This window comes from Lingula anatina, chromosome 3, assembly GCF_051362555.1.
Source record: "Lingula anatina isolate TDL-2025a chromosome 3, LinAna3.0, whole genome shotgun sequence".
NCBI classification, from domain to species: Eukaryota; Metazoa; Brachiopoda; class Lingulata; order Lingulida; family Lingulidae; genus Lingula; species Lingula anatina.
In genome coordinates, this window is record NC_141769.1 from 24,351,919 (window position 1) to 24,375,468 (window position 23,550).

The 23,550-nt window shown below is 37.0% G+C and overlaps 1 protein-coding gene across 4 annotated transcripts; it reads left to right on the plus strand.

The window, feature by feature from the left end:
* The first annotated feature begins 160 nt into the window (after window positions 1–160).
* On the plus strand, window positions 161–23,504 carry LOC106177942 (uncharacterized). 4 transcript variants are annotated; one of them, XM_087009846.1, is made up of 18 exons: window positions 161–429; window positions 5,605–6,410; window positions 6,784–6,868; window positions 7,001–10,458; window positions 10,868–10,996; window positions 11,219–11,631; window positions 12,135–12,266; window positions 12,564–12,718; window positions 12,963–13,127; window positions 13,465–14,306; window positions 14,964–15,197; window positions 15,537–17,195; window positions 17,430–19,282; window positions 19,693–19,869; window positions 20,524–20,594; window positions 20,982–21,090; window positions 21,537–21,648; window positions 22,275–23,504. In XM_087009846.1, exons 2-18 carry the CDS (start codon window positions 5,696–5,698, stop codon window positions 22,511–22,513), a joined length of 10,548 nt encoding a protein of 3,515 aa, XP_086865972.1. In that variant the 5' UTR covers window positions 161–429; window positions 5,605–5,695; the 3' UTR covers window positions 22,514–23,504. The 4 variants fall into 4 exon arrangements, with proteins under 4 accessions (XP_086865972.1, XP_013416346.2, XP_013416344.2 ...); XM_013560892.2 differs by having other exon boundaries at window positions 6,787–6,868; XM_013560890.2 differs by having other exon boundaries at window positions 162–429; window positions 6,998–10,458.
* The last annotated feature ends 46 nt before the right edge of the window (window positions 23,505–23,550 follow it).

Genomic DNA, 23,550 nt, shown 5'->3' on the forward strand with positions numbered 1-23,550 from the left:
ATGATGACGCAGATTGCTGAGATCTCTTGTTTCCTCTCCACTTGAAAATGTACCACTCACAAAGTAAATTGACAAACGATTTAATTCACATTATTTTTTTTAGTTAACCACGGTAAGGTCATGTCTTGATGGAATGTCATACGGGTACCTGCGAGAAAGCTGTGAACGATGGTTCAGTTGAATTTAACATTTATCAACTCTTTTCATGATAAGGATGTCTGTTTTGATCTTATATAAACCAAAAGTGGGGTCATCTAAAACGAGGTTGGCAGTTTTTTCAAGCATAAAAGCCACTTGTTTTTATTAAACAATGTTTACACGTGCACGGCATAGGGCACGCGACTGAATAGGTCACGTGGTCAAAAAGCCCGGTAATATCCCACAATGCGTTAGCTCGCACACATTTAAAGATGGCGGAGAGGTTTGTAGGTATGTGTTAACATATTATTTTGGGCTTAATCTTGAAATATTAGTTAGACGGAAGTTCAAATTTCCAACAGACGACAAGTGTTTGTTACTGGACAGATACTAGAAGTAGTTTTAGATTGACTCCTTGTCATTTTGTGCAGAAATCTACGATCCAAATATTGCATGGGTTTCCGCACTTGTCTATGTACGCGGCATGGCTTGCTAGTTGACCTAGGAGTATGTTTAAGTCACAACTTGGTACGTGTAAGTCAATGGTCCTATTCAGTAAGACTTTTAACACTTATGTACTAAGTAACAGCCATAAAAGTGCAAAATAGAAAATATATTTATATTGACTGTATGTTGTGACACGTGACTGTAGCTTGGGGAGAGACTGCTGGTAAATACGTTTCAAAATAATCAGGTGTCATTATAAGGCTTTTTGCCTTGTCAGTTGTTTGATATGTAAATCATTCTTATCAGAGTGTAAAAAATAGAGAGATCAAAAAGAAGTAAGACCGGAGTTTACTCAAATTGTTCTTTTGTACAGTATAAAAAAAAAAATCATAAGTAAATAAATAAATAAACTTATATTGTCACCCAACTGGTTTGGACCTTGTATTTTGAGCACATCAGACACTGCTCACTCAAAGACACTGCTCACTCACATTGTAAATTTATGTACCCTTTCCATGATGTTTGAAAGCACACAAAGTAGAATTTAAAATGCGTTGTAAGTGCATGGATTGCTTCCTGTTGAACAATTTGTGTGACTACTTTTACATTTAATACAGACATCTTATTGATGTGATTGACTTCATTAAAGGGGTAAAACCCTTTATTTTAACAGGGAGAGTGCCATTTAACAGATTTTCCTGGGGTAAAGGACAATTTTACCATAACCAATGGTTGACAAATCCATTCCAACATTCAAATTTTTTTCTAGCACAGATTTTAGAATAATTGCCATAAAAAAATTGTTAGTTTCCATCTGGGTTTATGGCTTTATACATATCACTATGGCTGTATTACATTATTACAGGGTCTTTTGATGAACTATACTGCATATTAACATGGCAGCAACGTGTTCTTGACAATCCCCATCTCATACAGAACATACTGTATGTATAAAATTCTGTATATAAACAGATAATAGCTTGTGTGATCAAACACTGGGGTTGTGGCAACTGATTTTATGTTGGGATACTTAATTTATGGCTGGAGTTGTTAACTTGGGCAGCTTTGCTCACGAATTAGAGGCTCAAGCTAAAATACTTAATCCTTTTTTTAAGACCTATCTATGCTTGACCTTAAAGAAAAAATTAATTATAAAGAAATTTATAAACTTATTCATGACATATCTTAGCAATTATTATTATTATGTGCATTACTAGTAAATATAACTTAAAAGAAGGTTTTCTTTTGATGCTTTATCATTCTATGATTAGAGGAAAATTATTAATTGAATTTTCATCTTCAAAATACAAAATGCTGAAAAAAATTAATAAGAAAGAAAAAAAAAAAAAGAAAAGAAAAAGACGTATACAGAAAGAAACTTCTTTAAACCAGGCCTTGTCACCATAAGGAAAGTGTTTGTTTTTTTTACAATTTTTTGCACAAGGACAATACATTAGAATGAATATCTATGTAATTCTTAGAATTTAAAGCCTGTCAGGCTGCCAATATTCTCTGCTGCTGTCCATTATTATTCATTTCTTATTGTGATCCATAATCACATTTTTTTGTCAAATGTTTGTAACCAAATCAAGGTTAGAGTTATAAAACATATTTGATACTTAACTGTAACCTGATTTAGCTATCAATGTTACTCTGTCTCTTGCTTGACTTGTCTCTTGCTTGACTGAAAGTGTGAGAGTGTTTGTTGTTCTCTTCCTACTTTCTGTATTTCTGTTGAGCAGCTAAATTCAAGTTTCCTAAATGCTTCATTCATTTGGTTAAGACAGCCCCATTACAACTATTATTAGATTTAGTATAAATAATTTTAAAAAACTGCAACACAATAATAATAATAATAATAATTTATTTATTGTACTATCAGTGCGGCGCTGGTGCTACGCATGGTTTTAGTCCCAACTGGTATATGAGCTTTTTTTATGGACTATGAATTTCGGCCAGAACAATTTGTGACCTTGAAATTGACCTTTGACCTACTTTTCACCATGAATTGAACTTTGCAACTTTTCCAACTCTTATATTTCCAAAACTGGCAGAGATACGCCCATAATTACTATTTAACTTGAATAAGACCTCATAAAAATGGGGAATCTAACAGTGACCTTGAAATTGAAATTTAACCTACTTTTCACCATGAACTGAACTTTGCAACTTTTAAGTCCCTTATATCTCTAGAACTGGCAGATACGCCCAAAGTTACCACTGAACTTCAATAGGAAGTCATAGGTTGACAGTCTAATTGTGACCTTGAACTTGACCCTTGACCTGCTTTTCACCATGAACTGAACTTTGCAACTTTTTCTGCTCCTTGTAACTCCAAAACTGGCAGAGAAGCCCAAACTTACTATTGAACTTGAATAGGAAGTCGTATATGGTCAATCTGACCTTGAAATTGACCTTTGACCTACTTTTTGCCATGAACCTCACTTTACAAATTTGGATCAGAACTCTAACTTTTCCCCATGATTTTGTTATTAACTGGAATTTTCAACAAAAATGTTGAGAACTCTTGTTTACTGCATTTTGTAGAGCTTGTCAAGCACAACATTGGAGGTGGTGTCCCTTGTTTTTTGTTTTCCATGTGAATGCTTAACCCAGCTGGTGGTACAATACCCAGAAGTGGTATCACCTCTCTGGTCCTCGAGTTTATTGCCATGTTTAGACATTAAGGGTATAAAATGAAACTGTATATGATCTGTCGATAAAATTTGATTTAAAACAATCAAATGTGCTCATTAAAAATGTGTGTTGATGATAAGTAAAAACCAATTTTGGTTCATGTTGAAGTTGCTTTTAGAGACTGAAACGAAGACATAGGAATAAACAAACTGTTCACTACAATGTAGCGGCAATTCCTTTATTTGCACTGTAGAACTTTCAGACCAGATGGTGGAAGAGTGTCAATTCACTCCCAGTCACCACCCTGTAAAATTTTACCAACAGTGCCTGGTTTACATAGAATGACCTCAAGCGCCATAGGAAAAAGTCTTTGCTGAGTCTTACAAACAATTTTGTCTATGTTGATGTGCCTTTTAAAGGGATAATTCTTCGTATGAGCTCTATATTTCACAATAAAAACATTGTGAACAACTTTTAGAAATATAATATACTATGTTGTACCACAAAAGTGGCAGTTATATCTATTATTCTGATATCTGAGCTTGTCTTTAGACCACGTGACCTCCATTGATGGCTATACTCTGTTATAATCTTTTAAGGTATTATAACAACAACAAAAAAAAAAAAACTTTTAGAAAAAAAAAAAAAAGAAAAAAAAAAAACGGGGACTAACTTTGAATATAGAAATGGATTCATTAACCAATGGTAAGTATGGGAAAATTGTTGACTCCAGGAAAATTAATTGTTTGGCCAAAACGAAGAGTTATTATCCCTTTAAGATCATCAGAGATATGTCTGCCAGGAATTTCAAAATCTCTAACTAAATATAATATTATGAACATTTTGCTTCAAACTGAATTATATTTAAACTATGGTCCAACATACATTGTCTGTATTTAAATTAATTATTACATTGTACCGTCAGCTTACTTTTTGACCATTAGGATGCACTAGTACAAAATTTTTGTATCGCACTCTCCATCCTCATAGGGAATGCAACCTTTTCATTTACTAAATTATATTTACACGTGTCATATTACGTGTCACATAAGACGTGATGTCATAATTCAACTTATGGGATAAAAACTGAAAAATATGTTTCTCAAATTTCTATTTTAACTGAGCACCCACAATCACCGTTTCAACGGCAATTTAATGAAATTATTTAGTACTCCAAAACCCTGCCAATGATTTTTCTTTAAAGTCTTAGTTCAGATTTCATTGTTGATAAAGCAAATAAATGTCTTTGTTTAATGAAAATCTGTAATTAGGGGCTCATAACTCCATAACAAAAACATTAAAACCAAAATGATGGCAGGGGATTGAAGCCCATATACTCCTGGTCAACTCTGCCAATTTTTATGATAAAATCTTGTTCAGGGATAAAGTTACACCCAATACCGGTTGCTATCTCACCTCAAAATAGAAAGATGTTAAATTGATGATTAAAGCCTATGCTTACATATAGCAATGAAAAAATATAACAATATTTTATATTTTCAAGGGGCTTTTTGTTAATTTAAATCAGCACAAAGATAGATGCATTATTGAATAATTAGATGCCTGCAGGAAAAAACTCATTTTTGGTATCTGAATGATAATAAAGAGTTACAGAAACCTTAGACTAGAAATTTTTTCCTATAAATGTGGTGAGTTGGACAGCCAACAGGAGCAGTGAAATTGATGCCTTCTTGTTTCCTTGACTGTTAAATATCACAGGAAGGCTAGAAGAGTGTGAGTGAGTCCTGCTAAGCAACCAAGCCAGTCCCTTCAAAAATGTCAAGGTCAAATAGGCCTTATATCCGGCAATATTTGTCTTTCTTTTAGTTAAAATCAGCATGTTTCTTGATGGAGGGTACCATCTCTCTACGAGTTGATGTGTAATGACCCCGTGTTTGTTGCATTTTGTGCAGCTTGTTTAATGCAGTACTGGATATGGTGTCCATTTTTAAATTAATGTGTCATTTTGATTGCATTATTGCTTCTAGTGCCAGATTTGTTGGTGTACATAACATGTTGTTTACCCAAACACTATCCCTATTTCTACTGTAAATTTTCTGAGCTACTAATATGCATGAGCTTTTTTCTTTTTATGAGCCTAATCTAGCTGGTGGTACATACCTAGGAGGAAGTTTTAGGTCTCTGAGTCTCACATTTAAAATATGTTATAAAATAGGATACATTACTTTACTATAACTTATTATTATGATTATTATTATTTTATTTTTATTATTATAATTTATTATAATTTATTATTATAATTTATTTATTTATTTATATTATTATTATTATTATTATTATTACTTTTGCCAAACTGAATAAGTAATGGTAATTTAATAAAACTGGCCAAAAGCTAAACAGAAATCATTTTGTTTTGATTAGGGTATAGACAGGACTACTGAATGATTGCAGGGGATTTTTTAAAGCTGAAGTACTATATCAATTGACAATTAAGATATTGGAACTTTTCATCATGGATAGCAGCAAGAAACCAGGGAATGGAAAACAAATGGTTTCATTTGGTTCCACAAGCCAGGATCCATTGGATATCATGTTAAGATATCTGGATAAAGCTGAGCAAGAGGAAAGACAGAGTGCAAAAAAGGAGTCCAAAACATCACCTATTGTTGGGGATCATTATGGTGGAAAAGTTTCTGTACCAGTAACAAAGGTTCATAGACCCATAACAAATGCTGAACGTTTGCTACACCTTAAGAAGTCACCCAGGAAAGCTCATGCAGATAACCTGCAAAGTGCTGCTTTGCTGAAAACAAGATTTGCAACAGCAAGTGGAGACCCTGCTGCTAAAAAGGATCATACTGCAAAGCTGTCCACAGTTCAAGTCCAAAATAGAACAGTTGTAAGCCAAAGTAGTAGTAGCTTCTTAAATCCCCATGATGCTGGAAGATCTGATTTAACAAGTTCACCTGCAATGGAGACACCTTTGGTTGCATCTGAAGGTGTGTCTCAGACGGACACATCCACAGTGCTTGCAGGCCAAAGTGCTACCAAAATTATGTCAGTTGTCAGTGACAATACAGCACACACAAGAGACATTTGCACAAATGAAGAACCATTGCAACATAAAGGTTTTTCTACCAAAATAGAGGTGACAAGACAGAAACAAACAGATAATGTTATCATGCAAAAAGAGAAGGATTTGCCAATTTCCTGTGTTAGTGATCAAGGTAAGACTATATTTCATAATTTCTGAGACCGTATTGCATACATAGCTTGAAAATTGCAAAATTGGCTCTGAGCAGAAATGCACTAGTGGTTTGACAACTAGATGTTGAATTTTGAATATATTTTGGAGTACATTTTTCTATCAACAGTAAAAATTTCAAGCCATTCTGGTGAAATATAAAGCTTTTATGACATTTTTTAGTAAAGGGTGAATTAATAGGATTCTCCACCTGATTATTATCTGACAGTTGTCTTTATCAAATTGTTAAGAAATGTATTTGCTGTTTTGTTCTATATATTTTTTTCATCAAAGGAATGCAAGTGTTACTGTATATTATACCATAACTGTATAGCCAATTTATATGTATTGTAAAGTAGGAGGCACAGCAGCTTTTGTATCTCAACCAGCAAGACATGGAGAAGTTGGAGAAGGTTCTCCTGCAGAACATTTGACCAGAAGGTTAGTTTTATTTCAGTATTATATGTTAAAATATCTCTCATTTCTTTCCAAGCTTGATTTTATTTTCATGTGCTGTAAAAGAAGATCTACAAAGGTTACATGGATTAAATATGTCATATATGTTTTTAGCAGTATGCCAGGCACCACTGTGAATGAGACCAATCCTCGTTATTCTGAGAAAAACAGTTCTGGGAATGCCAAAGGAGCAGTTAAAAGCACCGCAGCCATAGCAAGCGGATCCCAGCAGATCAAATCTGGAATAGGAAACGATACACCCAACGAAGACTTCACACAACAGGATGCCAGGCAAACAAGATCTAGAGGTCATAAAACCAGTTTTCAAAGTCATAACAAAATTGACAGCAGCAAAGATAGAACAATAGAAGCAAGGGTGACTAGAAGAGGGTCCCGTGAAAATGTTCTAGATAAAGTATCTGTTGAAAACAGTGGAGAATCTGGGAAAAAAGTTCAAACAGGGATGAGCAATGCTGAAAAAGACGCACCACTTCAAAAGCAAATTCACAAGAAAACATTCTCCAAAGAAGAAGTTGGTGAACAAGTAGAAGGGGCCCTGGGAAAAAACAAAAAGGCTCTTGATGAAGACGCCCTTTTTAGCATCTCAAAAGAGGAGGCCCAACAATTAGAAGCCAATTTTGAAGACATAGTTCAAAGACTAAAAGAGACCTCTAATTCAAGTTCTCAAAAAATACCTCCTGCAGACAAAGGCAACACTAGTAGACCTAGACAGCAGTCGAAAGTAAGGGTTTACTCCAGCCCTAAGGAAGCTTTGAAGATATTGAGAGGACCAAGGGAACCCATTGTGCAGTTGCCCAGTGTGGCAGACCTGTCAAAAAGTGAGACATTTTTTAATGTCAAACTTTTGACTGGCAGTCCCTCCAAGTCAGTTACAAGAAAGCCTAATTCCCAGGTTACAACTGAGAACAAAGATGGTTCACAGCAAGGATCAAAGGTGAAATCTGATCCTAAATTGGACTTTTCGGCAAAAGTGAGCAAGGTTTTTGCTTCATACAAGCAGCTGGAGAACATGACTAGAGAAGATTCTGAAAAAAGAAAGGCTTCTTTAAGAACAAATCCTGCCAAGCTAGCAGAAGTAGAGGTTGCCCAGAAAGATGTTTCAACAAAAATGGCTAACAAAAAACCTTCAAATGCTGAACAGGAGAGTAATAGAAACTCTTTGAATATAGATTCAGCAGTAAAACTTTCACCAAAAAAGCATCAAAATCAACCACTTGCCAAAGTTGATGGGGTAGCTGTAAAACAACCAGATTTAAAACCTCAAACATCACCAGTAAATCTTGACTCACCTATAAAACCTATCTCAAAGCAGTCAGATTCCTTGAATTCTAAAGATTTAAGAATGAGCATCTCCCCAGGACCTGTGGAACATATTAAAGGCAGTTCAACAAATGAAATATCCCCAAAAGAATCAGAACAGCAACCAAATCAGGCAGACTTGACGCAGAAGCTACCCATAGACAATGCTGGTACAGCAAGTGGATGTCAGTCATCTGCAGAACAGTTGACCCCCTCAAGCTCACCCCAGGAAATTCAAAGTGCCATTACTTTCAACTCAGGTCCATCAGGTCAGCAGCTGCTTTCATCGTCAGAAAATCAAGTATCACTGGAAAAATGTCCACCTGACTTGAGTTCAACCCATACCTCTGCTCAGAAACCGTCACATGCACAAAGCCCATTAAAACAACTCCCTACTTCTGCTCAAAAGTCCTCACCAGGATGCAGTCCCCTCAAGCAATTACCAAATACAAATCAGAAAGCTTCTCCAAAATCAAGTCCTATAAAGCATCCGTTATTGACAAAAAATGTTGTCATACCATTGAAACCAATTGATGCTGATGCTGTCAAGTATGGAGTAAGAAGGAATCTCAACTTTGATGGAAAGGGTGAAAGAACTGGAAAAGTATCCAAAGCTGTTAGCCCAAAAGTGAGGGTTAGTGAACGTGATAATGAAGGTAGTTCATCTAAAAGAAAGCAAAGCAGTGAAGAGAGTAACAAAGAAGCGACTTTGGATGAGGAGACTCCTGGCACTGCTGCACAGCACAGATATGATCCACTTTCTGATCTTATCGCCAAAATGCAAAGTAGAGTGAAAGAGATCAGGCATACATCTGAGGGTAATAATGAAGAAGATGATGATGATGAAATGGGTAATACAGTTGAAAAAGATGAAAATGAGAGTGAAAAAGTCCATGTACAGGAGTTAGAAGAAGATGCTGAAGAAAAATCTTCCGGTGAGACCAGTGATGAAGAGCAGGGAAGTGAAGAAAGCAGTGATGAAAGCTCCACATCATCTTCTTCAGAGGATGATGAGAGTATATCTCACATAAAGCCAGCCCTTTTTCCTGTGGTTATTAAAGAAGAACCAGTGGATGTAAATAAAGATGTTGTCATTGAACATGAACATGCCTGTAGTCCTAAATCTGGCATGAATATACCGATCAAAGAAGAAGCAGCTTCACCCACGGAAGACAAATTGTCACAGGAACCTGAAGGAAATGACCAAGGTATAATGGAATTTGAAGTTCCAGGCATGCTCCCAAACCTCAGGGTGGAAACTGAAGACGATTTGATAATTCTTGACCTGCTGTATGAGATGGTGGACCATGTCTGCGAAGAAGTTGGTGAATTTGCTGACCTTTCACTGCTGTTGGGAAGCAAGGATTTGTCCACAACGGATCAGAATTGTGATGCCAGTGAAAATGGTGGTGAACAGGTAGAACAAAAAGTGAATGAAGAGCTCCTACCAGAACCGGTTAGTGAAAGCAACCCATACAGCTTGTTTGAAAAGCCTGTAGACCCAAAGAAGAAGGCATCTGCATTTGTGAGTGATGAATTGGAGAAGTATTTGGAACAAGAAGGAAAAGAAATTAGGAGTAGTTTTGCTATAGAAGAAAATGGCCCAAGTGAAGCAGGTGTTCCTCATGCTAAAACTGTTGCTGAGATGGCCGAGGATGCTGCCATTATTGAGGAGATTACTCCAGAATTTACAACAGTGGATGGTATTGTATTTGCATCATTCTCATCCAAACAGGGTTTGGAGGCCCAGATGTCTCTGGAGAAAAAAAGAGATTTTTTACGCATGCTCTCTACACAAAACATGTTACAAAATTTAAAGGCTATGAAAGTACAGGAAGGCTATAGCACATTGCTGCCAAAAGAGGCCAAAATGTTTGGTGGACAGAACTTTGAACGGTACCAAAGGTTACTTAGACAGGAATATGGGAAGTTGAAGAATCGGCAAACTCCTAAGAAATCCAGTGACTCTTCAAAAATAAAAAATGTGCCAAAAAAGAATGTAGATCCTGAGGTGATTCAAAAGAACACAGGGATAAATGTGCATCTCACAAAATCTGGGAAACTCCACTGGAAATCGGAACAAAAGCTCCTCAGGAAAATATCTCCAAAGAAGATCAAGCAGATGGGTTTGGCACTGAAGAGGAAGAGGAACCGTGGTATCCACTTTACCCACAGGAAGACCAAAGGTGATGATTTTAAAAAACCTGAAGACCCAAAGAAAGGCACTGGCATATTCAAGCCTGGATCATCTGGAGGTAAGCAAATCTTTCAAGTGATTTTTGACAATAAGATTTCATTTATAAAGTTAGTACTATAAGTAATAACATTTAAAATTTTAAAATTGATAGATTTTTTAAAAATTTGTTAGATAAATGTACATTGTTTTAATGGTTGCATTACATGTTGACAAAATCTTTGCTCCCTTCACTAGACTGAATGAAGACGTTAAAAAAAAAAAAAGATTGGTGACATTGATTTTGATTTATTATAAACAAAAAATTTTAAACACCCATTTGAATTTTCTTTGAAAAGTATATTTAACATTTTCATTTGCTATTAGTTTGGAGTAAAAGTATTTAACAAAAGAAAAGTAATGAAAATAATATGCTATAATAATGATAAATAATGGACAAATATATAGGTAGGAACTATATTTCTCTGTAGGGAAAAAAATGGGCCTAGTCACTCTGACCAGGACGATGGTGCTAGATGCAGTATCTACTCTGGATACCAGTCACCTTTCTCCAGAGAAATATCCATTAGTGAGTGACACAGGGGCCTGTAACAAACCAGGTACAGCCATTATAATTTTTTAGGTACCCTAAACAAGATGGGTTTATTATATTACTAATAATTATAATAGAGATGCCTCTAATATACCTGACATATAGATGGATTTATCATCTAAGAAGAAGATAACAAGATAAAAACATTTCCTAAAAATGTTTTTTGTTAAAAAAAAAAAAAATTGTTTTACATCGAAGCATAATAGACCCTGTTTTCATCCCATTCTAGGCTGTAGGTATGGCTGTGTGTGCCACCTGTGCGAGCCATCGACATCAGTTGACTATGATCATGGTGATTCCCAGCAGGTGGGGTTAAGTAGAAAGACACCCTGTCCAAAGGAGTATTGTCGCATGGGATGCATTTGCGAAAGCCTAGGTGGAAGGCATGGCAGTGACAAGACCCATTCTGGAAAAAAAAACTGCGGCAAAGAGGAATGCCAGATTGAGTGTCATTGTGAGAGCAGTGATGATCCTCTATGGGCTCCACCTCAAACAAAACTGCGTGACAGAAGCCAGTTGAAGACTCTACAACAAAAACCAAAGCAACCAGAGGTCTATAGGGATAGACGCTCTTCCCTTATCTTCTATGAAGCTGGGTCACTGCAGCATCCTTTTCTTAAGAAGAAGAAGAAATCTAAGAAGGTATTATATATTAAGTTTTTGTAAAAACAACATTTGATGTTCATTACTAAGAGCTATTCTAAGTATGGACAGTCTAAGCTGACTATGCATTTCTTATTAGCTCACCACAGAAGACTAATTTAATTTTCCTGTTGTCCTGTGGTTCCACAAACTACATTTCAAATTCAACCACGTATCCTTTTATGACCTCTAGCATTGCTTGAGCATTGCATATGGGTATTATATTTATCTCTCCAAATCCCAAGCCCAGTGGAGACAGAATTACTTTAATATGTGCAGGCCAAAAAATTGGTATTACCCCATCACAGAAAGCGAATAATTAATCCAATCTTTCTTTATCCCACCCACTGCTGGCCACAACATGCAATTTTCAGTTATACTGCATACCAGAATGACCTAACAAATCTTTCAGATACAGCATCTTCTGGTTTCCCCAAAAGTCCCCAACTCATTAGCCAAATTTAAGAGGACTAATATTAATACCATGTTTCTCTTCTGTATAGAAGGCACCATCAACTAATCAGAAAGCACAAAAACCAGGGTCTAAACCAACACCTGCCTTGCTTGCTGATCCCTCAGCTTCTGGTGCACAGTCTACCTTTCTTCTACACACCAAGAGTGGAGCCATAAAACAGGTCAGTGCATATTCATTTGTGTGTATTAATAATAATAGATTTTTTTTTAATTTGGTAGATAAATGTGTCTTAAATTCTTTAAATTTGGACATTGCTTTAATATTCTGTTTGTTTGTGTTTATACTTTGTCTATTACAGTATGTTAAATCCATTATATCTGTCTTGTTTTAATATTGAATATATCTTTAAAAGACTTTCGTAGCCCTCACTTACTTTTGATAATGCTGTGTTTGTTTATATGCACAGTTATCTATTAATATCTATTGAAAATTGTGATATTATTACTATTATTTTCAGCAAGTCGTCCACACCTTTTCCTCCAAGGTGATGATACAGGATGAAGAAGAGGAAGACTTCGAAATAGATATTGACAATGAGGACAGTGATGCAGTCATGAGAGATGATTTTAATTCTTGCGCCAGAACCACTGTGTATATTCCTGTCAGTAGAAGGTATCTTAATTTTGAGTTTTTTTATTGTAAATTTTTATCTTTAAGATTAAATTCACTTGTGTTTAAAAATGCTAATCTTCAAAAGTAATCTGACATTAAAAACTGCTCACAACCTTTTGTCTTGTTATGTTGCCAGTAAGTATTGTTCAAATTAATTATGAACTGTGGTATTATCCCAGTGTGGTCATTGATAATTTAAAAGAAGGTGGTCATACCTCTCTTATTCTCGATTTTTGTTTTGCAGACATGTTGCTGGAACTGAAAAGAGTATACAGAAAGTACAGAGTGAAGGAAATGCCAAAGAACAAGAGAGGAAAAAGTTGAAGAAATCACATAAGAAAGATATGAAGAAGACTGTTGAGGACAAGACAAGTGCTAATACTGATTCTAATAAAGAAAATAGTAAAATGTGAGTCAAGCAATTGCTTTGGTGTCCAATAGCCAGGTGCTTTTTATGCTTGGAATCTGTTCTTGTATCATCAGTCATTTCTTACCTTATTTTACCCTAAATAAAGGCATTTTAACTGCTCTAGGTGTTTGGAGCATTGGCAACAGTTAAATTCTTACGGTTTTGAGAAAATTATACAATCATAATGGCATTTCCACTTTGACAGTTTGTATTAAAAAATCTTTGTAGGTTATGTTGCATTGCATCAATATGGTGTTTTATAATAAATGGGGAATATTGTAAACACATATTTACAATTGAACAAATATTAAGGAAAGCATATCTGATACCTTTATAGGAGTGCAGCAGAAATTCCATCCATGCAGAAAGTCCTGAGTCAGAAGATGTTTGAAGTTGGGACTTACTCATCTCAAATGGTTCTGCTTGAACCCAAGCAAAGCAAGGAGGATGGCTCAAAAGATGGCACCACTACTCTAGGCAGTTCAGATGACAAGTCTTCAGGTAGCACCACTTCTGTAGGTGACAGCTCAAAAGATGGCGCCACTGCGGGTGATAACACAGTAGATCAACAAATGTCACGCTTGTTGCAAATTAAGTCGAATTGTAAGTGGGGAATGAACCGACAGAACATTTTGAACAGTATTGCCAAGTATGTGCCTCCTGGTCATACTGTGTCCCCAGACCCTGTCAGTATGCTAGTGGGAGAGTATGTGGTGGAAATACAACCAAAAGGAGCAAAACCTACTGCTATTCCATACAGACTCCAGAGCAAGCTGGGCAAAGAGATGTATCCCATACGAGTTAAGATAAGCAAGCTGCTGCCAAACTACAAAGAAGTTTTGAAAAAGGAAAAAACTAAGTTTAACTTGATGCTGAAACAGATGGCAGAAAAGAAAGAGGAACCCAAGGATAATGTTAAACCAGCAAGTGCAACTTCCGTTTCAAGAACAAATGCCCCAAGTACCCCACCACCCACGAACAGGGTGGCACCACCCCCCTCTATATCAGGCCTGAGTCACTTTAGGATTCACACGGGTGGTGTGATGAACAAGGGGATCTCCCCATCGCGCTCCACCAAGCTGTCTATCGGACCCATAGGTGGTGAGGAGAGCGGCGAGGAGGAGGACATAGAGGTGGAGAAGACTGACAGAGAGATGGCGGATGAGAAGGCAAAGAAAGGTATAATATGTGGGCTTAAAAACGTTTGAAAAAATACTTATTATTTTTTATATCAAAGTATTTTATCAGCTGTATTTTAAGCTGTTAGTTTCTTAAACCAACAATTAACTTACATTGAATGAGGAAGCTCTGAAAAGTTGATATGACAATGTAACATGTCTGTAGCCCCCTGAAGACATCTTGCAGGATTTTATCAATACAATATTGAAATGCAAATAATTTGTAATTGAGCTGCTTTTTTATGTTTTTTTTATCTTTACCAAAAAGGAAATTCCCCCTGAATCAAATTTTTTTGGCAGATCTGTTTTTTTTTAGTTAGATTTTTAAAGTACTTCAGAAGAAACCCCAGTTTTTATTCTTTTACTAAGAGTGTTAAAAGGAGTTCAGGGAAAGATACTGAAGAAGTCTATTTTAAGGAGATTGTAGTGTAGAGTAGTCAAAATTGAAATATGACTGGTAACAACTGAAACTATCATAGCTTATATGATGCAGTCAGTTTTGTTCATTTTCTGATCATATTTTCTGAATTTGAAGTAGCGTCAACTTGAAAAAAAAAGGAAAAAAAGTAATTAACAAATCTCGTATGTTCATGTGCAACAAACTGTTACAGTATCCAAAAACGAAAGGCAATTGTGTTTAACGGATGCCCTTCTTTAGATAAACCTAGGCCAATGACAGCCTCTGAACTGCTGCGTATAAAGAAGATGCAAATGTCAAAGCCACCACAAGGTGTCACTGCTCTGGACAAGATCAAGGCGCAGATAGGGGCTGGCCCTACTGCTGCTGGGGATATAAACCTTGTGAAGGAGCCTCCCACTGAAAAACCCATTTTACCAGCTCCTGTTGTTGTTCAAGGTTTTGGCCTTCCTGGTGTGCTCCCATCTATATCAGGTATGAAGATATATCTCTGAACATTGTCATCTTTTCCCTGAAGTGTTGTCAACTTAAATACAGAAGCACTAATATATATATATATTAATTTTAACAATGTGCGGGTTATAGCACATTCAGCATAAATGAAAATGTTTCACCAGTTTATACATATATGAGTAAGTATGGGCAATAAGAACATAAATAATGAAATTTGGAGTTTTTAATACCCTTTTATGAAACTTGAAAACATGATACATAAAATTATTTTGCTGTGAACATGACATTGCTTTATTTTTATTCACTTTGAGCATATCTATTTCAAACATATATTCACAAGGGTCTTTGTGTTTATTTCAGAAATTCCCAAGAGTCAAAATAATGGTGAGGTCAGCACATCAGTAGCCCCAGAACCTGTACCAGTCCAGCTCTTGTCCTCTGAGGCACTGAGATCTCAGCAGGCGGCAGCACCAATTCAGCTGGTGTCAGGCCAGCAGGGTGCAGCAGCAGTACAACTAGTTTCTTCTCAACAGGGGGCAACACCAATTCAATTGGTGTCTAGCCAACAAGGGGCTACACCAATTCAGCTGGTGTCTAGCCAACAGGGGGCTACACCAATTCAGCTGGTGTCTAGCCAACAGGGGGCAACACCAATTCAGCTGGTGTCTAGCCAACAGGGGGCAACACCAATACAACTGGTACCCTCACAGCAGGGGGTAGCACCAATACATCTGGTGTCCAGCCAGCAGGGGACAGCACCATTTAATGTGGTATGCCCCCAGGGGGCAGCACCAGTTCAGCTTATGGCTGGTCAGCAGGGGGCTGCACCAGTACAGCTAGTATCTTCACAGCAGGGGGCAGCACCAGTGCATCTTGTTTCAGCTCAGCAGTTGCCACAGACCACATCTGTGGCACCAGTGTTAACAGGCAGTAAAACAGCTTTGCCGACAGATCTTTCTACTGTAGGCAAAGAATCTGGTAACACCAGTTCTAGTAATGCCAGTAGCACAAGTCTCCTTGGTGTCACTGGTGCCAGTGGTACTGGTAATAGCTCTGGTTCTGGAATACAAGTAGTGCCTGTTCCATTGTTGATTAAAGCTACAGTGCCACAGGGTCCAGGAAAGCCCCCAAGGATAGAGACAACAATCGTGAAAATCCAGGTATCTGTTGCCCCTGGACAAACAGTGATGTCAGCCATGAAGCAGCAGGGTTTGCCAGTCATGGAGGAAGACTCCAGTATTCAGCCTATTCCAGTGTCAATTCAAACCAAGCCACAAGTGACACCAGGGCAGCAGGCTGCTGAAGGTGCATCTGCCGGTTCAAGTGACAGCAGTAAACCCATGCAGCAGCCCCAACCTGAAGCCATGTCTACCAACAGCAGTCCAAATGATACCAGTTGTAAAACAGAGAATCCTCAAGAGATGGCTAAGCATCTGGATGGAATGGGAGCACTGGTTGCGAAGATCTTAGAATCAGCTGTCAGTTCTGCTGCTGCTTCTACTTCAGTGGGGGCTGCTGCTCATACCATGATTACAACTACAGTAAGTGCAATCTCTGGAAACACCATGCAGCATGTAGGGGCCTCCACTTCCACTATTGGTGCCACAGCAAAGCTCAACCAAGCAACATCCACTTCCACAACATCCAAATCTGGAATGTTCAGTGGTCAGCAGTCATTACTTACCAGTGGTCAACAGGCTGCTACAGTCATTACCCAGCAGCCTGTAGTTTGCACAGGGCAGCATTTGGTAGTTATGAACACAAGTGGACAGCCATCTATTGTAAGTAAAATTCCACAGCCTAAAGGGTTGACCACTCCAAAGAAGACATCTAGGTCCAAGGTGGCCAAGAATTCCAATGCTGTAACAAAGCTTCTTATCCCTGTCAGTGGGACTGCCAAAGTGAGTCCACTTCTAATTCCTGTGAATCCCCAGCATTTGATGCCAATGATGAGGGTGGACAGCAGTACCAAGGAGACAGGAAAGGAAGTTGTACATTTGGTGCCTTTGCCACCCTCAGGTATATTGTAATACTTGAAAATAAATTTTAAAGTTTTTTACCCAAGAGGTACAGTCAAAATCCATGTTCCCATCTGTGCATGGTTTCAATTTCACAAAATCCTCAAATGCCAAGCATGCTATTTTAAGTGGGTATTCTTTGCATACAAAGATGTTGTTCACAAGTATAACAACATTTGGCTGCAAAATTTCCTATTAGTATTAAAGCTCAGTATTTTATATTTTGTCATTTTAGAACAACAAACGAGGACAGCAGCACCAGTTCTCCCATTGAAGGTCCTCCAGAGCATGCAGGGGGCTATCAGACTGGCCAATGGGCAGTATGCCATACCATTAACTTACAGTTCAGGCAATAAAAAAACATCTAGTTCACTTCTACTTCCAACAGCAAGTCAGAGTCCCCTAATAAATAAGGCACCAGGGTTACAGGGTGCCATAGGTGCCTCTGGCCAATCCGTGATACTCCTTACTCCTAAGGTTTCTACTACTACTCCTATTAAAAGTACTACACTCACTGCAAGTAAAGCAAGCACAATGAGTCAGAAGAAACCAGAACACAGTCTAGGTGTTACTACCACTACCACTATGACCTCAGTAACTGAAGCTAATAACCCCTTCGCAGCAGTCGGAAACAAGCATATTATCTTTTCTGCCACTGTAGCATCCGATGGTAATCTTTCCATTGCCCAAGGGGGAAATCCCAAAAAGATAAAAGCACACACTGTAAACATCCCTGTTGGTGAGCCAAGTAGAGAGGCTGACACAAACACAGTGAATACTGTCGGGACTACCATGACTCCAAAGGAACATGTATCTTCAAAAGCCACAATCCCAGTTGAGCAAGATTCTGCCCAGAACAAGAATTCCACTGTTCAAACAGATGCATCCAAAACTGCCACCACTGAAAGCATCTCCTCAAACAAGGCAACTGTGCAGCCAGTTACCTCGTTACCTCAGACTGTGGCCTCAACTGAGCCAGTTTCTGCCAATGCCAAGAATACCACAGCCTCTAAGATTTCTCCAACAGGCAATTCCAACACTTCCATCATTGGCAGCATCTTAAACAAGCCAACTTTGAACCAGGTCACCTCTCTACCTCATACGCTGACCTCCCTTGGTCAAGATTTGGTTGGTGCCAACAGTACCATTGGGAACCAGCTTCCTTCAGAAGTTGCCATCAAGACTACAGTCACAGGTAGCAGCTCCTCAACCCACATGGCACCTATGAACCAGACCTCCTCTCTTCCTCAGACCACAACCCATAGCATAAAGGACTCCACCACTACCACCACCACCACCACCACCACCACCAGCACCCCTGTAGACCAGTGCGCGATGCAATTCCCTAACAAAAATCAGAAACGATCTGCATCTGATGCAGAAATGGAGGCTGATAAAGCACCTAGTAAAAAAACCAAACTGGCTGGGGCAGAAGAGGGTAATGCAGAATTCAATGAAGAGATATTAGACTTCAAGTTCTTTGATGATACCACAGGTGAGGTGATAACAGTGCGTCAGGCCCAAGCTGAGGAGAGCAGTGATGAGGATGGAGAGGTCGGAGCTGGAGATGTTGCCCCTGTGAGGATTGATGATGAATCGGAAGATGCAGGCAAGGCTGAGAATAGAGAAGTGGTGAAAAAAGATGCTGTGGTAGATTCTAATGATGCTGCATGTACGAAGGATGTTGGAGAAGTTGACAAGAAGGGTGAGGGTGTCAATCGGGATGTCAGGAAAGAAATTTTAAAAGAAAGTGAGACCAGTGAAGATGAAAGTGTGGTTTTAATGTCAAAACCAGTTTATAAACAAAGTGCACATGGTCCTAGTGGTGCCAACAAACCACAGGGACAAAAAGAGGATTTACCTACTGTGCCAGAACCAAATGTCACTACTGCTTCCAGTGCATCCATAACTTCTAATTCCCCGGCAGTAGTACAGCCTGCAAGCAGGGCATCAAAACGCAAGTCAAAACAAGAGGTTCGTGTTGAATCTCCTGTACCGTTGCCACAAATCAAGAAGGTGTCGGCAGTGCCTGCTACATCCCCAGCACTAAGCCGGTCAAGCTCCCCTGGTCTGTCATCAGACAGCGAGGTCAGTAGACTAATGATTTTCATGATAAAATGATGTCTTGATATATTTTATTTGGAATTGTTGGGTAGTATTTAATGGATGTTTGAAAGTTTGTAGAAGTTCTTGCTTGGTACACTGATTGCAGTATTTGCATGAAAAGAATATAATGGTTAGTTTGCAGAGGGTTTTACAGTGCATTTTTTGTAGTCTTTATGAAATATTGAATTATATGAATACATATATGAGTGGTGTCAATTTTTTAAACTTTATAAAATGCACAATCTTGAGGAGATTAAGGATCAACTTTGTTGAGATTATTTAAGCTTAACTAATGTTATGACAATATTTTACTTGTTTTTATGTTGATTGTAAGTCATCGAAATGTAGCTTCCACTAAGGTTTTCTATATTTTATTTTTGATACAACTGCAGTATGACAGTGAGGAGATAGACATAGAGACTTATGAAGAGACGGAGGCAACCCGACTGCGCATGATGGTAAACCACGAGGCAGTGGTGGGTCCTGGGGCAGCAGTGAGTGTTAAGAGGAATAAACGAAAGTCTCCCATCCAGGCCAAGCAGCTTACTCACCAGGTGGAGTTCACAGAGGTATGAGGACAGCCTTAGCCTGAGGCAGTGAGCAAGAATTCTGCAGCCAAATTGAATTAAGGGAATAAAGGCTACATATTTGAAAAAAACAAAAACAATCATTTATCGACCAAGTTGGATTTCAAAAGGGGTGGATGGAATAATGAAGTGGATTAGATGATGGGAATGGAAATAAATGGAGAGTAAATTGTTAAATTAATTAAATGGATGACCTAATTAAATTATGATAATAATAATAATAAGAGTAAAATAAAAAGGATGTAAAAAAGATGAAAAATGATTAAAATGCCAGAGTCAGTTATAATGTTGATATTTTTTGCCAATGGTAATTCTTACTTTTCAAATTCTTGAAACAGATTTTAGCTACCAGTGTTAGGGTGCATTCCAAGAGATTTAGATCGATCCAGAGATTTAGATTTAGATCGACCTAAGTCCCTGGGGGTTCACGCTAAATTGCAGTCAGCTGAGTGCGCACCATAGGTAATTTCCCCCTTTCAGCTTTTAATAGGCGGGACAGATTCTTAAGCCGGCTAAGCTGACAGTAATCTAGTGAGACTCCCCACAGGGATAGATCTATCTAAAATCTATGGGAATGGGGTCTTAGTTTTGCTTGCTCCTTTTACCAGTGAAACTAATATGGTTGTTTTCTTTCAGGAACTGGTCATGATTGAAGGTGTAAAGGCACCGTCATACATCCGCTTGGATAAAAAAATACACATGACTAGGTAAGGCAGATTGAAGGGAAAACTTGATTTTTACTATGCTGACCAAAATTCTGTGCATCTAAATTCTGTTCTGAACAATTCAAAGATTTGAATGAAAGGGCAAAATCAGAAATTCAAATGATCAGTATTTTAGGGGGAGGTTGTTAAGTTGGTTGGTTAAGTTGATCATTTTCTATGGAAAAGTGTAATAAACATTTTATATTTTTTAATTTTTATCATTTACAACGTGTAATTTTACTCCTTTGATAAATTTTCAAGAGTTACAGTGAGTTAATATATTTCTTTATGATATCTCAATTTGCTCTCAATTAAAAGATGAGTCTGTGGTAAAAGTGCTGATAGACTTTACTTTAAAGTGAAATTGAATAAAATTATCTACTTCTTCAGAGAGCGTGCCAGGAGGACAGAATTGATGTACAAGTTTAAAGATTTAAAACAGATTGTCTACCCAGATGAATTGGATGAAAAGATCTCAAAAATTAATGTATTGAATGGGGTATGTGTAATCTGTTTGTATTAATTTTAAATTATTTTTAAATTTATAAAATTTTGAACATAGACACCAATGATGCAGTTCCTGGATATCAAATTTTTTGAAGTTAAGTTGATCTTTAAGCACATTATACTGTGGGCACTTTCAATCATCCCCGAGAGATATTTGGAAAAGGGGATTTTATTTCAAATCATCATAAATTGATCTTCTTTCATATTCTCACCATCAATGAACATCTGAAGTCATGCTTTCTCTAAGGATTACTTCTCAGCCCTGGAGTTATGTCTTTTACTTCAGTTTAAATTGGGAGAAATGTTGGGTAAAAATGGCAGGTTGTTGTCTTTCTCTTTTAATACCTTTCCTAATTCTTAATATACAACTTTGCTAGTGTACATATGATATCAGACTTTATAAAAAAAGCTATTTTATATGAATGATATTTATTTTAGGCCATTCAGTTAATTGATCAACTGGTGAGAAAAGATGCAGAACTGCAAAATCAAATACGTCTACATACGAAGCAGCAGGAATTTCTGAAAAATAAATTGTTCAAAATAAAAGGTGAGTCAGCTATTTAATTTTTATGAATAAAAAGTGCAGGAAGAAAAGGGGTCTTGTCTTTTCTCTAATTTTACACACATGCATGCACACACACACAGGCACACACTGTAAGAGACATACTGAACATGATTAAACCATATATGCCTCGAACAGATCTAAGCACAGTAGATTTTACATTAATTGGACACCTTTTGGAATGGAAATCCTCGAGTGAAACAGAAAATTGTCAGTATTAAAAGATAGTGTTATGCAAAGTGGACTGTATGTTTTAAGTTTCTCTACTAATGTTAAAAAACCATTATGTCACTGTTTACTGATAAAGTCAGTCTGCATTTCTCCCCTGAAGCAGGGCTGGGATTTTACTAAGGGGTCAAAAGACTTTGGAAGAGGGGTTAGAAATCGTGCTTGCAAATGCAAATGTACCCCAAGAAATCTGATGAGGAAAAGAGGGGTCAAACCTCCTTTTGCCCCTCACATCTTCTCCCTCTTATTCCATTTTGTTTAATTTGAAGATGTTCAAGTGACGAAGACAAGTTGAAATTTTAGAAAATGCAGTTTGGTTGTTAAATAGAATATTTTTGCATTGATATGATTTCATAGAAAACAAATCCACTTGTGTATTTTAGATGCGAAGAGACGCCAAGAATTAGGAATAACTGAGGGATTCACTATTGTGGAGGATAAAAGTGCAATCATGGAAAAAGTACCAACAGGTGCTAGATTCTCGGTTGAATCTAATACAAAACAACCAGATGTGGGACCTGAAAACCCAGAAATGGCTCCAAAGACTATAATAATTAAACAGGAGCCAAGGAGTGACTTTGATACTCCAGAATTTGAAATAGTGTCTCACTCAGAAAACTAAGAATATTTTTTTCTTATCAGAATAGGGAATCAGATACATTATTTGCATTTGTGTTTTTATTTCTTAATGATAACTTTATTGATTAATTTATCATATTTTGATTTTCTTTATTATTTTTTTTCACTTAATGCTTTTGGCCATGTTCACCAATTTTGCTTATATTTAATTCAGAAGGTTGTAGTGTAGCAATTTTGAGTTATATTTAAATTTCTTGTAGCATACCTGCTTGTATTGAATTAAATTGTATATGCATGAATTGCCTGAGATATTCACAGTATCAATTTTTTGTTTTCCTGCATATTGAGGTTTTTTGACATGGCTTTTTTATGCCAGGCATAGCATTAGAAATGCATTAATTTTATATTGTTACATATTTAAGAATTGTTGTCAGATTTACCAGAATTCTTCTTTACTGATAAACTTTCTGTATCTTATTTTCTATGAATATTGTCAGTATTTTTTTTTTTTTTTTTTTTTTTTTGCAGGTTGTTTTCTTGAAAATGAATTTTGCTTTGTGAAAAAGTGATATTTTAAATATTTTAGTTCATTTCTAGGTAAATAAGTTGCATTTTGACATAAAGTTTTAAATTAATAAATATGATGAATTTTTTTATCATTCAAAATGCATTTTATTATTGTTTTGGGAAATTAAGCTGTAAGTTAAACATTGGTAAATATATGATGTATATTTATACATTACTTAGTAAGTAACTCACCTTTCAAAAAGCCGAGACTTAATATATAGTTATTTTCATTTTCCCAAACAAGTTGGTAATCAACTAAATGTTTTACATGTAATCAAGTGAAATGTTGGTGTATATAGTCGTAATTGAACATGTGTGCTATATGGTTATTGTTGTTGACAAGGGCGTGTATATCGTTTTGGTACAAAATGCGATTTTTTGCTCCGTTGGTTTGAAACAAATAACATATTATGTAGATAAAATAGATTTCATGTACATAATGGAATAAAAGCCAAAAATGGGGAAAATGCTTTTTTTTTTATTCCTGGTCCCATTTCGTTGTTCCCACTATGA